This window comes from Mercenaria mercenaria, chromosome 3, assembly GCF_021730395.1.
Source record: "Mercenaria mercenaria strain notata chromosome 3, MADL_Memer_1, whole genome shotgun sequence".
Lineage (NCBI taxonomy): Eukaryota > Metazoa > Mollusca > Bivalvia > Venerida > Veneridae > Mercenaria > Mercenaria mercenaria.
The window spans coordinates 95,752,225-95,770,110 of NC_069363.1; the positions used below are offsets into that span (position 1 = coordinate 95,752,225).

The 17,886-nt window shown below is 34.2% G+C and overlaps 1 protein-coding gene across 1 annotated transcript; it reads left to right on the forward strand.

The window, feature by feature from the left end:
• Positions 1-9,664: 9,664 nt before the first annotated feature.
• On the forward strand, positions 9,665-11,355 carry LOC123523337 (uncharacterized). The gene has a single exon (XM_045301024.2). It carries the CDS (start codon positions 9,713-9,715, stop codon positions 10,598-10,600), a length of 888 nt encoding a protein of 295 aa, XP_045156959.2. The 5' UTR covers positions 9,665-9,712; the 3' UTR covers positions 10,601-11,355.
• The last annotated feature ends 6,531 nt before the right edge of the window (positions 11,356-17,886 follow it).

The following is a 17,886-nucleotide window of genomic DNA, read 5'->3' on the forward strand; positions in this document are numbered from 1 at the left end:
GAGGTGGTGGTATGGTAGATCATGCACTTCAACTTACTATTACCTTTGCGAACTATTTTAACATGTTTTTTGCAGTGTGTGAAGTAACGGCTTGGAAATAGTTCGAGCTGTACGTGTTATCGTTGAAGAGAAGAAGATGGATTTAACAGGAACAGAATAACAGATTTAGAATAGTTCTCAGTTATTTAATTGTAGTTTTCTTTTCTCAGTAAAGAATGTTCGCGATTTTTTCTTACATTCATGTGCTTAACATTGTTCAGAGCATTTTCAACATGAAAAATTCAGTATGAAATGGCCATACATTATATGTGCCAACGACAGTACTTTGCTTGAATCTTAAGCTAATTGTTTTTGTACTGAAATTATTTTCTTGCATCAAGCATTATTCCTATTTTCAAAAATCGTTACTGACATGAGTTACAGAACAAAAAAACCCCAAACAAACCCCAAAAAACAACAACAACAAAATTATCTCATGTACTATGGAGAAATGGACAATCGGAAACATGGGCAACGCTAGAAAGTCCAACCATCATACTCTCCATAAGATAAATGTCGATAAGCAATGGATAATTATTATCGCGTTCACGTTATTTAACCTTTACTTTGCTAAATTTCCAAACTTGACAGGTCTGTCTTTCAATTAAAACAATGCCATTTATCATTTGAAGGGGTATCTTGGTCGGCACTGGTTGCAAAGGCAGAATCACCAGCAGGTTATAGGTTAAAATACATCGTTTCTATCCCTGTTTCACTTTTTAGCCATCCCAGTGTAGTAAAATATTTCCTTAGTCTGTCCATCGCACACCTCCATGTTGCATAAAAAGTGAATTTCTCCATAACAACCACTGGTTTCATTTAACGGTATCGTTATACATGTAAAAATCCCATACCAAATAGGGTTTGTGATAACATGAAAACATGTTCTACTCGTATGTTTATTAGTGTAAGTAAGTTTAATTATGATTAAATCGCTCGGTTTATTTGTTCCTTTTATTTTCTAATTGTTGTGTGATGTTTAAAAATGTACCACCTTACTGACTGACCATTTGTTCATGCAGTGTTCAGCAATAACTGGGCCGCTATAATGCAGACATATTTCAATAATTGCCAAACTATTGCATATGTGTAAGCTATTTGATGCACTTCGTTTTTGTATGAATATATCAATATGAAAATAAAATCCAAAGCGTATCACTTTTTGGCATACATCCAGTTACGCTTCCCCACTGTGGTACTGAATGCAAAGTTTTTCTTTTGTGTACGAACCCCCATCCTGATAAAAGCCGTTGATCAAAAAGATATTCGCATGGAATTCGACAGGTTATTATTTAATTTCGAATCTATTCAGAAACCTAAATACTGGACTATTCTTTCCGAATGGGTACTCGTCCAAATACATAGTATATATACAGAATATATATATATATATTACGCAGCATGTCCATCATTCATTACAAACATAATACTTTCCAGAGCAAGCGATGATTATAACTAAGCCTCTCAATGAAATGGGTCGGGGCTGTCTCATTGCCAATAACATGCATACAAAGTATCTCTTATAACTTAACTTTTTATACAAAAAGAAATAAATAGAAATTGCTAAACATGAAGCATCTGATAAAGTCTGAACAGAGTTGCTATTTACATGTGTACACCTATAGCATGAAATTTTTTATATGAAGTTTGGTTAATAGTGTTTATTATGATAAATTAAGACTAAACAATATTGTCTACAAGATATAGAAAACACCTTAAATACAAAATTGGATCCGGATGTTAAATTATAAACATGGAAACGATCCAAAATTCTACAGTCAGTTCAACATCTTCTGTAATACAGATACTATCTCATAAAAATGAAGCCAGAAAAGGATTTTACAGACATTAAAATATTTTGAAAATTAAAAGTCAAATAGATATGACAGGATAATCGGAACATAGGTCAATTGAGAGTAAAGATATAAGTAACGTTAGTAAGTAGACAGTATGGCACTTTCTCTGTAATCTAAAGAGGCTTACTTTGAACTTGAATATTTATTTAAAGACGTTTCTTTATTCAGTTGTAAACAACTACAATGAATAGTGTCATCTTCCTATAGACAAGAGACTGATACAACACAGAGGAGGTGTCTTATATCACTGCCTGCGCACGTATAAGCTATTGCGAGCGCAGGTAATAGGTAATTCGTGCGCACGCAATAGTATGAAGCATATTTGCCACCTCTGTGCTGCTAGTGCAACGCTGTGATCCAGTGGTAACACTATCTTGGCCTACTCTACGAGACCAGGTGTCTTCAGTTTGATTTCCCCGTTCCTCAAACCCAAATAACTAACATTCGGAGAAGAAACCCGTGTATTTGTCCTTTACACCCGGCACATTAAATAAACAGGGAAGCTTCTAAAATTGGAGATTCTTTTGTATTTTTCACTATCCTTCAATTGAAAATTACTTACAGTCTTCTGAATGAGTCACCAAGGGTTTCCGGTGGTGAGTATGAGTAAATTTACACACACACTGTGTGCTGTATCAGCTATTACGTGTGCACGCATGGAGTGCCGAAAAATATTACTTATTACTTGGGCACGTAATCATTATGTGTGCATACGATAATACACATTTGTTCTTTGGGCTGAGTAAAATTGAAAATTACCGCTGTATATGTAATTTTAACGAAATAATATCCATTGATTAGTCTATTTATAACAATAAACATCACATAGATTGCCAAACAGATTCATTTGAAGGCAGTTCAAGATCATTTAACAAATAAAAAAGAGCGATAGACCAGTCTTAGAAAAACTTAAGAACAAAACAATTTAAATTTAAATGAAAATTTTACAGCAAAATGAAATTAATTACCTGTTATAACACATATCACTCAGACAATAACTTCTTACATACTATATAATCTGGTTTCTCGCAGTTATTACAGTTAATATTCCGAATAATAATGCATACTAGTTCATTTAGTAAAGGTAACATATTAGAAATACTTTAAAAGGGAATCATATAAACATGTTTCCAACTGTTCCCCTAATGATATTTATTTGTGTTAATATCAATAAGAAACTACTAGCTTCACCAGTTACTGTAGGCGATAACCTCGTAAACGCAGAATTAAATGGAAAAGAATTGATCAAAATGGGAACTGTGCTGAATAAACCATTGCTGACTCTCCTTGGTGAAACATTTGTTAAAATTGAACACAATATTGGCAAACAATTTTCAGAAAAGATAGATGACACGGAGATGAACTTACAAGAAAGTATTGATAATTTAACGAAAGAAACGTCGAGCGAACGGCAAGTACTAAAGCAAGAACTTTGCAAACTGAAAAGCTGTACAGAATGGACGGTATGGTCAGCGTGTTCAACTTCTGTAATTAGGACATTTGGTGCCAGTACACGCACGAGAACATGTGGAGGAAGTTCAAGCATTTGTCCTTTAAAAGTTGCGAAAAAAGAAGAGACGGAAAGCAAAATTTGTCAAGGGACAGAGTGTAAGTCGAATGAATATACAAAAACGAAGAACAAATTCTGCATTAGACTGAATAAAACTGTAGGGAAATCATGGAAAGATGCACAAGAAGAATGTCATCAAGATGGAGGTCACTTGATTAATATTGACGGCGTGTTGAAAGCAGGAGATGTTGATGAAACATTGCAGAAAATGTCCTTCACGAGTGACGTTTGGATAGACGGAACAAGAACGTTTCCGAATGGTGAATGGAAGTACGAGTATGGTTCAGAAGATACCACGTTTTCCAAGTGGGTAAATGGTGAACCAGGATCATCTGATGACTGCAGAGCGTATAACATACAGAATGGGAAAAGGTGGTGGTGGGGACGATCTTGTACTTCTAAGTACTATTTCCTTTGTGAAATGTTATGAATTTGTATTATCAAACTGAAATATAATTTACATTGTAAATATGAGAATAATACGAGCCAAGCATCTTGGATAGAAAGAAAGGTAACACTGTGCGCAGTGTGGACTGAGCGTCGTGTTGTAATTATCTATAGAACTAGCAACAGGAGTCTTACAATCGAAAAGCTTGTGATGCAAAAACTAATGTGTGGGAATGCTAATGTACAGGCGAAGATTCGTAGATTTAAAAGTACATGTATATTGCTTTATTAAGACGGTTTGTATTGATGAAACTGAAGTTTTATATAGAAGACGTAACTAGGAAGTTGTTGTGTACATATAATGCTCGCTTTTGTCACGGATGGGGCTATAAGGCAAGCAAATATCAGTACTAAGCTATTTTGTCTCTGTTTCTCGCTCTCCAAAATGATTGACTATTTTTGCATCATTTTCTTTTGTTTTGCGGTTATTTCTTATTAAAGTATATATTTTCATTTTCAATACACCTTTTTATTTTATACCTATATGAATTAAACCAATTGAAAACTTTTCTTGCTGTCACATGACGATATAATGGAAAAAAGTATTGTAATGTGTCATTTAAAATGTATTCACGGTCTTTTTAAGTATATATAACAAAAAGGCTGTTTTTCCATATTTTTCATCTTGTTCGTATAGGACGGGACAACTCTTTCAATTCATTCTGCCTTAATGCAGAGTCGTTCGGGATGACTTCCCTTGTATAATGCATTTTGTCTGTTGACACCAGTACAAAAAGTAGGAAAAAAATGCGATTACTGTCTTATTTATGAACGAAACATATGAGTGGGAGCACTCAGTTCCTTTGTTTGATTAATTCAATGGCTTTTAAGATACATAAAAGGCAATTCATATACGAACACAAATTCACTTAAATTCTAACACGAGGGACTTTCCCTAGCTTATATTGTTTGAAGCATATCGTAATAAAATCTTTTAAACATATAACGCTACCACGCAATAATAATAGGCGACTCTGTTTGATTGAATCCGGTCGTTACATGACCCGTAGCACTGGCTTAAGCGGAACACTATAATCAAATATTCATGGACGTTAGTTATAGCGAACCCTCCTCTATTTTGATATGGTTTTCTGACATAACTGAGATACAAGAACGTTGATGAAAACGAGTATTCAGGAATGACAGGAGCACATCTTGCGCTATATATAATCTTTTACATTATCTTCTGCATTTCCTTGCCACAACCCCCCCCCCCCCCCCCACCCTCCCCAAAAAAAAAACAAACCAAAAAAACGTTTACTCCGCCCATTTTGATCCTAGATCATAAATAACCTGTCGGATTTCTCAAAGAAACGATTAGACACGGTGTATATATTTGTCGTTTTTCGTAAGATCAGACATTGCAAATAATTATCACAACTTGCAGTATTCGAGGGGAAGTTATGATATTTAATATCAAAGCCAAATGCATTTTTAAGTAAACATCCATTACTAAAAGCCGGATAGGTTTTCCTTTTCAATACATTATACCTGGTATGATGTTTACGGCCTAGAAATCGACCAAATTTGAGACACCAGCTGGATAAACAACCAAAATTAACCCGTCTCAACTGACTGTAACCAATAAGCATAAAAATATTGTTAACAAAATGACACTGAAGTTGTTATTTGTACATACAGCATAGCAGTGTACCTATAAAGAAATGATTAATGTCCAGTGTATCAAGGTCGAAACTTGGAACATATCGGCAACAAACAGCATGATGTTAAACCGTAGGTTTTTGGCAATTGTTTAGCTGAAGTTGGATGGTTGAATGATCAGCTCCGCCCTGACTGACTGTTAGCCTTATGTTAGTATTTTAGCCCCGACTGTCTCTAAGTAGCCACTGTTTCAGTTGTTCGGTAATTTTATTCGACCTGGCCAAGTTATGCGAAATGTCTCTTGCCATTTATATGTATCTAAAGGAGGTTAACATTCCAGGCGTTTATGTAATGATTTCTCAAAATTTAGACATACTGTACGTATTATAATTGCTGGAGATAGTAAATAACCTACCTTTCAATGAGAGCTACTCCTAAAGACTTTTCTGTGTGGTTTCATTTTGTTGTTTCTTAAAGTGCGAGTACATCCTCAAGTATTCTCCTTTTTAACGCATGCGAGGCTGCATTCACAGGACGTGGCTTATCCTGTTGGATATTTGTTTTATCTAAAACCTTAAACTCTTGAGATACATCATTTCTAATATCTTAGTTGCTGACATTTTAAGAATTAGTTGTTATTACTAATTTTACACTAAAAATTGAAAGAGATAAACTGTCTTAATTACAAATATCTATATCTAACAGTCGTGACACACACACATTCCTCCGTAGCGGTATTGGTAAAGACAGCGAGAAAGTTTTTATTGTCAAGGTGGTCTGTGTTCGATTCCCGACGCGGGCATTTTTTTCTTGATTTTGCATTTTTAAGATAGCTTAGAAACAAAAACTCATGTTTGAATATTCATAATATGACCAAACTTCAATTTTAAAGAAAGATAATTTTTTGCCAAAATCTGGAGGTCAGTGCCTTTAAAGATTCCGAGGTTTAACACTGAGATATAACGGTATAGATATTCATTACTCTCCCTTAAAACATTCCTATAACAAACACTAAAGAAATAGCAGCATCAATTATGTGGTTAAAAGGGAACCAAATGTGAGCATATTGTATAGGTGTTTATTTATAAGCATCACCTGTCAGCTGCATGCGACATTTGAAAAGATGTATCAAGATACAGAAGAAGCTGCATTTCAAGAAGCTTTCATTGGTGCTTTATCAAGTCAGAAGAACTCTATAAGACTTGTCTTCCGTACTTATCCTTTCCATCAACTGTACTTGTAATGTTCGTACATAAATATAATTATATATATTGTTGGGAATAAATATGTTTAAACCAAGTCAGATGAAAAGCTTCAAAACGGGAACATGAACTCGAACCGTTGGTCTCATACTAATAGGTCGTAGTCCTATGCCCGTACCACAGGTCTGAAACAAACAAAGAAAACTTATACGTACACGAAGGGGAAAGCTACACTTTTCGGCATATTGCGCATATATCCTTTTCCAAAGAGGGACATCAAGTGATAACTAGTAAAGGTTTTGTTTCTCCCAAAGTTTTAGAACTAGTGAATCGTAAATGGGGACTGATTTAAAGACACAGGCATAGCAAAACGATCTGTAGATGTAGTCAGTAAACCATGTTATGTGTTCAGTCACAGAGGAAATACACCAATAGCATATAAAATACAGAAAAAAATATCACCCCTCCTGGGTGGTTTTAAACATGATTTTACAGTTAAGGTTTTATTAATCCTGATACCGGTGATTATTATCTCGAGTCTGTATGTTCCGTATAAAACATTCTTTTCGGTGTACTGTGTCTTTAGATATAGGAAATTAAGATGAGACATCTTCGTATATTACATTATTTTGACTGCTTGTGATGAAATTGGCCAAAATAATTGGCGGATATTTTTGAGGCGTTCTGTAAAATGTTTGCATGCAATTCTTTTTTTTTGTACATATCGTATGGTAACAGCTAAATATAGATCCTACGTTCTAGCAAAGAAACGCTATCTTAAAACAAACGTATTATAATTGGCGTAAATAATTTTACAAAAAGTATGCGTTAAAATTAACCTAAATAATTCGAAAATTATTTTCTCTCTACTATCCTGTATTTTTTTCAGTTCAAAGACAATATAACCAAAGAGAAAATGCTTGGCGTTTTGTATCTGAAATTGAAAAAAATAGGAATATTAACGAAATGATTGTTTACATTATTGTAACGAATTGTAACAGATACAACCCCTACCAAGGAAATCATAAACAAAACTTTGAAAAAAAAAATTAAAATATAAATATCTTTATATATTTATCACCGTTACTATTCAAAATATTTATATATTCCTATCAAACATCTAGAATTCAACATAAACAGTCAAGCTTATCTACCAGACGCATTGCGTTCTAGGATTTGCTAGGAAATTACAAATAAAGAAACGTAAAAGCTATTGTCAGATAGGCTTTTTTCTCTTTATTTGCTATTACTTCTGTGCAACAATCACTTTTTATACGCCCGTTTGAAAAACGGGACGTATTATGGGAATGCCCCTGGTGGGCGGATGGGCAGTAGGCGGGCGGGCGGCGTCCACAGACTTTGTCCGGAGCATATCTTCTTCCTGCATCTTTTGATGAAACCTGGCACAGTTGTTCATCAACACGAGACGGAGTGTCATGCGCAAGAACCAGGTCCCTAGATCTAAGGTCAAAGTCACACTTAGAGGTCAAGAATGACTTTGTCCGGAGCATATCTTCTTCATGCATGGAGGGATTTTGATATAACTTGGCATGATTGTACACCATCATGAGACGAAGTGTCATGCGCAGGTCCCTTCTTTAGAATTACTTCCCTTTGTTGTAACTTGGCACAATTGTTCACCATCATGAGACGGAGTGTCATGCGCAAGAACCAGGTCCCTATGTCTAAGGTCAAGGTCACACTTAGAGGTCAAAGGATGCAAGAACGAAAACTTTGTCCGGAGCATTTCTTCTTCACGCATGGAGGGATTTTGATATAACTTGGCACAATTGTACACCATCATGAGACGAAGTGTCATGCGCAGATTCCTTTTTTAGAATTACTTCCCTTTGTTGTAACTTGGCACAATTGTTCACCATCATGGGACGGAGTGTCATGCGCAAGAACCAGGTCCCTAGGTCTAAGGTCAAGGTCACACTTAGAGGTCAAAGGATACAATAATGAAAACTTTGTCCGGAGCATTTCTTCTTCATGCATGGAGAAATTTTGATATAATTTGGTACAAATATTCACCACCACGAGACGGAGTGTCATGCGCAAGAACCAGTCCCTAGGTCTAAGGTCAAGGTCACACTTAGAGGCCAAATGTCAGATATAAAAATGACTTTGTCCGAAGCATTTCTTCTTCAAGCATGGATGGATTTTGATGTAACTTGGCACAATTGTACACCATCATGAGACAAAGTGTCATGCGCAGGTCCCTTCTTTAGAATTACTTCCCTTTGTTGTTACTATAAATAGCTTATATTGTAACTTTTTCATTACTAGTCGTAGGGAAAAATCGAGACCACTTTTCTGTAGTACAACATGCATGTTAGATCCAATTTTGAGGTGTATTTTGACCTATCTCTACGTGGTAAGGATTTTTTGTGGACTTACAATTTTTCTTTTCGTATTTTTTTAAAAGATTAACTTCCCTTAGTTGTTACTATAAATAAATTATATCGTAACTTTTTTATAATTGACCGTAGGGAAAAACCAAGACCACTTTTCTGCGGTACAACATAGATGTTACTTTCAAATTTTAGGTGTATTTTAAGGTATCTGTACCTGGTAAGGAGTTCTTATTTGTATTTAGAAAAACAAAAGAATTACAATAATTACTAAACAACCACAAAATTAAAATTCCATTTGCAATTACAGGTGCTAGTGTAAAGAAATTTGCTGTGACGAGTGTATATTGTGACATTCTGGCACTCTTGTTGCCAATATACTGCCCCAAAAAGACACACGCACGTTCGCCCGCACGCATACACACAGACGCACGCACGCTCGAACGCATGCACTCGAAGGTGCACAGCATCAAAAAAAGTTATAATTAACGGTTATGAAATATATCAGTCAGACGGTAACATCGTACACATTATAAAAGCTAATTTATCGTAGATAGTGCGTTCATTCACTAGAAAATCTCTAAATTCATTCAGGACATTAAGGAAACACATAAGGAAGAATTTAAAAGGCAATCAGAAAAAATGCATTCAATTTATCATATCATGATATTAATTCCTATTACTATAAGTAAGGAACTACTTGCTTTACCAGTGACTGTTAGTGATAGCATAGTAAACGCAGACTTAAATGGAAAGGAACTGATTAAAATGGGAACTGTGCTGAATAAACCATTGCTGGCTCTCCTTGGTGAAACATTTGTTAAAATGGAACACAATATTAGCAAACAACTGTCAGAAAAGATAGATGACGTGAAGAACGAGCAGGATAATATTGGCATAAAACTATCAGAAAAGATAGATGACGTTGAGAAGAACGTACAGGATAAAATCGTTGCGTTAACAAACGAACGGCAAGAACTAAAGACTGAACTTTGCAAACTAAAAAGCTGTACAGAATGGCCGGAATGGTCAGCGTGTTCAGCTAATGTAAAAAGGACAATTGGTGCTAGTACACGCACGAGAACATGCGGAGTTAGTTCGAGCATTTGTCCTTTAAAGGTTGCGAAAAAAGAAGAAACGGAAAGCAGAATTTGTCAAGGGACAGAGTGCAAGTCAAATGAATATACGAAAACGAAGAACAAATTCTGCATTAGACTGAGTAAAACTGTAAAGAAATCATGGAAAGATGCACAAGAAGAATGTCACCAAGATGGAGGTCACTTGATCAATATTGACAGCGCGTTGAAAGCAGCAGATGTTCATGAAACATTGCAGAAAATGTCATTCACGAGTGACATTTGGATAGACGGAACAAGAACGTTACCGAATGGTGAATGGAGGTACGGGTATGGTTCTGAAGATACCACGTTTTCCAAGTGGCGTAGCGGTGAACCAGGATCATCTGATGACTGCAGAGCGTATGTTTTATATAATGGGAAATGGTGGTGGTGGGGACTTTCCTTGGATTGATAACTACTATTTCCTTTGTGAAATGTTATGAATTGTATTTTGTGATTGAAATTTATTTACATTGTAAATATGGGAATAATACGAATCAAGCAATTAGCTTTACATTTGTACGGACAGAAAGAAAGGTATTATAGTGGGCATTGTGGCTTTAGTGCCATGTTGTAATTATCTGTAGAATTAACACATAAGTATACAATCGAAAAGCTTGTGATACAATAATTGAAGTGTGGGGATGCTATTGTACATGTAGGTTTAAAAGTACATGTATATTGTTCTATCAAAACTTTTTAAATTGATTAAACTGAAGTTGTAAAATCAGAAGACATTACTAGGAAATTGTTGTTTACATACAATGCTCGCTTTTGTGATGGGGTTATTGGGCAAGTAAATAGCAATACAAGGCTATTTTGTCTTTCTTTTTTCTCTTTCTCTCTCAAATGAATAAATATTGTTTAATCCTTTTCTTTCTTTTTGCTGTTATTTCTTATTCAAGTATGAATTTCCATTTTCATTTCATTTTGATATTTTGCCGGGATTCTGTAAAAATATTTGCATGCAATATTTCTGTGTACATATCGTATGTTAACTTTGCTAAATATAGATCCCATGTTCTCCTTAAGAAATACTATCTCAAAACAAACGTATTATAATTGGCGTAATTATTTTACCAAAAGAATGCGTTAAAATTAATCATGGTTGCATTAAGCCTAAATGATTCAAAAATTATTTTCGAAAATTATTTCGCTCTACTAACCTGTTAAATAAGTGTTTCTTTTTCAGTTCAAAGACAATATAGCCAAGGAAAAAGTGCTTTGCTTTCGGGTTAGTCCAGTTTGGATGGCAGCCTTTTTGTATCAAAAATTGAAAATATAGGAATATTTACGACATCATTGTTTACAATATTGTAACAAATAGTGACAGATACAACCCCTCCCAAGGAAATCGAAAAACAAAACTTAGACACAATTTAAGATATAAATATTTTACATATTTTATCACCGTTACCATTCAAAATATTTATATATTCCTATCAAACATCTAGAATGCATATCTAGAATGCAACAGTTATATATAGATCAAACATATACAATCAAACTTATCCACCAAACGTTCTAGGATTTAAGTGTAAGGATTTTATAAATAAAGAAAAAGCAAAGGCTGTTGTCAAATTGATATTTTTTTTCTAGTTAGAATAAAAAATATATAGATAAAATTAGAATGAATTATGTTATGTGATTCACACACTAAAGCAAATTCGATTATAATAAAAGTTCCACATGATCATGAAAACATTAACTGTTGAAACATATCAATCAGACAGTAACATTTACATATTATCCCGGTCCAGACACTGGAAATTTCGGAGATGCTCTTGAGTGTCTAATCCTGTACTGGTTCTTCCCAGGAAAAACGGCTTCGCGTGTATACACCGGGCATGTCTTTTCGCAAAGTAGGTTAAGTTAGCCGGTTATACCTATATGGCAAGCCAATTGTCCAATAATTACGTGAACCCCAGTTCACGGTCGAAAAACTAGGATTAACGATCGATAAACTAGGTTTTTCGAACGTAAAACTAGGTTTTTCAAATACTAAGAACTATGGTTCACGGCGTTATCCTATGTTTTCGCTCGAAAATATAGGTTAGTATTCGAAAAACCTAGGTTTACGTTCGAAAAACCTAGTTTATCGATCGTTAATCCTAGTTTTTCGACCGTGAACTAGGATTCACGTAATTATTGGACAATTGGCTTGCCATATTGTTACAAATCGATAAACACGGTTTTACGAAGGTAAACTAGTTCACGGCCGTAAACCTAGGTTCACGCTCGTAAATATAGGTTCACGACCGTAAACATAAGTTTACGGCCGAAATTGATAGTTGATTCCATAATCCTAGTATATCAATCGTAAAGCATGGTTTACGTTCGATAAACTAGGTTTCTCGATTGAACTATGAATTTCGGTCGTTATCCTATGTTTACGACCGTATGTTTACGACCGTAAACTTGGGTTTACCAACGTGAACCTACGTTTACGAGCGTGAACTATGATTTACAACGTTATCCTATGTTTTCGCTCGAAAAAATAGGTTAGTATTTGAAAAACCTAAGTTCACGGTCGTAAACCCAAGTTCACGTTCGTAAAGATAGGTTCACGCTCGAAAATATTGGTTCAGGTCCGTAAACTATGGTTCACGGTCGTAAACATAGGTTCATGGCCGTAAACCCATGTTCACGCCCGAAATTCATTGTTGATTCTATAATCCTAATATATCGACCGTAAACCATGGTTTACGTTTGATAAACTAGGTTTCTCGATTGAACTATGAGTTTCGGTCGTTATCCTATGTTTACGATCGTTATCCTATGTTTACACTCGTAAACCCCGGTTCACGCTCGTAAACCATAGTTTACGAAAGTGAACCTATGTTTACCACCGTGATCTGGGGTTTACAATCGTGAACCTACATTTACGAGCGTGAACTATGGTTCACGGCGTTATCCTATGTTTTCGCTAGAAAATATAGGTTAGTATTCGAAAAACCTAGTTTTACGTTCGAAAAACCTAGTTTATCGATCGTTAATCTTAGTTTTTCGAACGTGAACTAGGGTTCACGTAATTATTGGACAATTAGCTTGCCATATACCTGTATCTAAAAAGGATTTCTCTGTATCTGTTCTGGGGGCTTTATCTCACTCTGTCCCTCTGGTCAGATCGCTCTGTATCTGTATTAGTAGAGGATGAATTACGTGACCTGTGTGGCGGCGTTTGCTATATGTAAAGCGCCTTTGAACGTAGTATTATTATTATCATTATCATTGTCATTATCATTATCATTATCATTATTATTATTATAAAATCAAGGTTATCGTCACTGACTTTGTAGGAAATAAAGTCTATAACCACTACAAATAGTGTCTTCAATTGTAACAATGTAGTATGTATAATTATATTGATTAATTTAATTGCATGCTTCTTCTATTGCAATGTATAATACAAATACAAATAGTTAATATTGACCACTACAAGCTAACTGTAAATTTAATCAGTAATTAAAGGCCTAGATCTTGACAGTGGGCTAAGGAAATTCTGACCTCATGTAACAGCAGGGTTCAGACAGTTTCACAGTATGATCTAAATATAAAAATGTGGTATAAATCTTATATAATAAATACATAATGTAAAAGGTTATAGACTTATTATAAGGGTAATCAGCCATGAAGTTGCACATGTAAATTTCAAGGGACTTACTCCCACATTTAAGGCGAAAAATAATTTCTCTCAAAATTCCATAAAAAGTGAGTACTCTGAAAGTAGTACATACGGAAGCATGGAGGGGACATCGGATTTTTTAAATTTTAATTTATGTCATGGCCACGAGATATAACTAAGAAAAAAAAAAAAAACAATTTCTTAATTCGTGGCCACGGAATAAAACTAAGAAAAAAACAAAAAACGATTTTTTTTGCCAATTCGTGGCCACGAAATATAACTAAGAAAAAAAAACAAACAAATAACGATTTTTTGCTAATACGTGGCCACGAAATATAAGTAAGAAAAAAAACAAAAAACGATTTTCTTGCTAATTCATGGCCACGAAATATAACTAAGAAAAAACAAACGATTTTATTTTTTGCTAATTCGTGGCCACGAAATATAACTAAGAAAAAAAGCAAAAAACGATATTTTGCTAATTCGTGGCCACGAAATATAACTAAGAAAAAAACCAAAAAAAACCCGATTTTTGCTAATTCGTGGCCACGAAATATGACTAAGAAAAAAACAAAAAACGATTTTTGCTAATTCGAGGCCACAACATAGAACTAAGAAAAAAAACAAACGATTTTTTGCTAATTCCTGGCCACGAAATATAACTAAGAAAAGAAACGAAAAACGATTTTTGCTAATGCGTGGCAATAAAATATAACTAAGTAAAAAACAAAAAACGACTTTTGCTAATTCGTGGCCACGAGATATAACTAAGAAAAAATCAAAAAACGACTTTTGCTAATTCGTGGCCTCGAAATATAACTAAGAAAAAAAAAACGAAAAACAAAATTGTCTAATTCGTGGCCACGAATTAGCCAAAATCGTTTTTCGTTTGTTTCTTAGTTATATTTCGTGGCCACGAATTAAGAAATTGTTTTTTGTTTTTTTCTTAGTTATATCTCGTGGCCACGAGAAAACATTTTTTGTTTTTCGTTTTTTTTCTTAGTTATATCTCGTGGCCACGACATAAATTAAAATTAAAAAATCCGATGTCCCCTCTATGCTTCCGTAAGTACAAACTTATTGACATAAGATTTTTGCAGGATATTCTTGTAAATAACTAAACATTTTATGCTGAAGGTAGTAAACTAGTAAACCGTTGCAACACTTTTGAAATCATGCAGAAAATTTACATTCTTCTTACATTTTTACCAATATATAACTTTTATTTTAACCCACTTTATCAGTTTTCAGTATCATATATTCATTCTATGGAAATGAACATGTTGAAAATTTTCACCCAAACTGTGGGCGAGTATCTTTAACAGAAGAGAAATCTTCAAACCTTTTTATATGTAAAACACTATCATCTTACAAATGTTGTTTAGTTTAACACTTTTTTATTATAAAAATCTGTTTCGTAAGTTATGAAACTTCTTTTAAGTAAGGAAGATAGTATAAGTTTACCTACAAACAAATTATTTATTTACTGACTTTGTAAATTGATTCTCCCGAGAAAAAGTAAGTGTATAAAGTTATGATTTTAAGATTCAAAACAAGTGATAAAGAAATACACACATTTGCCTGACCGGTGTGAAAATGGTCAGTGCACTATAATTTATGTAATTTACAGAACATGGCTAAGAATTTTTCATCGTTAGTCAAAATCAACAATTTACACTACAACAGTTTTTATGCATCATTGTTTGCAAGGGTATGAAATGAACGACTAAAAATTCATCATTGCTTTAAGTGGAACTTTTTATCATATGATAAAGAATACAAGGGAGATTACCGATTATTTACTTTTGTAGTGGTTATGTACCAATAGAAAGAATTGTTCTTGATTTCATACAAAAATCACCTAATTCAGATCAATTTTGATACAGTTTCAATTTTCACTCCGTCGTATACCTATTTTTCAAAAGAAAAAGGGGTGTTGAACGGTATGCAGTGGAATGTAAGTCAGCTGAAGTCAGGTACCCTCCTATTCCCGCATTTCAGAAAGCGGTCCGCAGAATAAACACTATACTTTTTTTTTCGAGTAAAAAATTCGAAAACATGCGAATATAAGCATGAAAAGTTTGTATTTTTAATCAAAGGAAAAAATCAGCTGTTATATTAAGCATGTTCAGAAATTTGAGAGAAAAACCCGTAGCCTGAGGACGGCCTTTTTTCACTCGACGAGGTTTTCTGTGTAAGCTAAGCTGACCAGGAAACTTAATAAATTTAGTAAAATAATATCTGAGTAACATTTTATATAGCTAACAAAATTTGCAACTGTCTCATATCTAGATCAGATATTGCAAATAATTCTCACCGGCACACAGTTTTATGATGGAAATTATGATAATTTATGTATAAACCAGACATATTTTTGTATATTTCTGTCTAGTCTAGAATTGTTTTTTCTTTGACGTTATCAGTAAATATCCATTACAAAGGCCCAGATAGGGTTTCTTTTTTCATAATATGTAATACTGATCACGTGTTTTGTGGCCTTAACACCGACCGACATTGAAACATCAGCTGGATAAACAGTCTCAATTGACAGTAGCCGGCCAGTATTTGCAGTGTAAATTATGGGTACAGAAAATGCAGTAAAACTGTTATTTTTATCAAAACAACATGGTACCCTTAAAAAAATTAATACTAGTTTTCAGTGTATCCTAGGCCAACACGAGATATAACTAAGAAAAAAACAACATAAAACAATTTCTTAATTCGTGGCCACGAAATAAAACTAAGAAAAAAACAAAAAACGATTTTTTTGCCAATTCGTTACCACGAAATATAACTAAAAAAAAAACAACAAATAAATATTAGTCAGAACAATTCTTTTTCCTGATCAAACAACATGCTGGTAAACGTGACGGGAAGTGTTTAATGACCGTTTACTTTTTGACTACTGTTAAGCTGAAGTCAGATGGATGAATGATCAGCCCCACCCTGACTTACTGTCGGCCTTCGGTTAGTATTTTCGCCCCCGACTGTCTCTAAGTAGCCATTTTCTCAGTTATTCAATAATTCTTTTCGACCAAAAAAATGCGAAGTGTCTCTTGCAATTTATTTGCATGTAAAGGGGACTTCCTTCCTTTTTTTTTTTATTCATTTAATCAATCATTTTGCAAAAACAAGTGTATACAAACATGAACAATGGCACAAAACAAACATGAACAATGGTTCATTCTCTGTTATTACAGCCTTCATAATTCTGCATATTCATGAAATTTAAGTGCAGAAAGAGTGTTTACTTTCCTGTTGGTAAGATATTTAAACATAATTCTGTATTCATATGTAAACAGATTAACAATGTCATAGTTACGTTCTCAACAATTGCTAATACGCCATGTTTAATGTAAAAATGTTCAAAATTTAGACAGTACTTTTAATTGCTGGTGATTGAAGATAACCATTTATTTTTTAAATGAGTGCATATGCTTAAAGGTCGATTATATCCCGGTAGTGTTTTTGCCAGTGATCGTTCCTAGGCGGTGCTCCACTGTGTGTGTTTTTTATTTGTTTATTTCGTATTTTTATCTGTTTGCTTTGACTTGTCTTTACCTTTAGAAGTGTGTGCGTGCGTGCGTGTGTGTACAGGCGGTGAACAAGGAGCAAGCGATGCTGCAATGCGTTTATGATACAGAATAGTAATTAAGTAATAGTTGCGGGGACGAACTACTATTTTTCTTTGTGAAATACTAATGAGTAGTAACATATAATTTTAAAATGATAACATTGCAAAACAAATGACAATAATACGAACCAAGGCATTTGCGTTACTTTGCACATAAAAGGAAATAACGATATCATAGTGTGCAGTGTATCTTGAGTGTTTTGTTCTTAACAGTAATTATTTACCTGGATTTCAAAGAAATAGCATAGGTGTCTGAAAATCGGGAAAACTTCTTGAGCAATAATTAACCCTTATTATGCTGGGCAAAAATGATTCTGCCTTTGCGACCAGTGTAGATCATGATCAGCCTGCACATCCATGCAGTCTGATCAAGATCTGCAATATTCGCCAATCAGTCAGTATCGTTTTGGTTAAGCACCCCTTTTAACAGTTAATGGTA

What these genes read in the sequence shown, in the direction of transcription:
- LOC123523337 (XM_045301024.2), top strand. Translation starts at nt 9,713, where the DNA reads ATGCATTCAATTTATCATATCATGATATTAATTCCTATTACTATAAGT.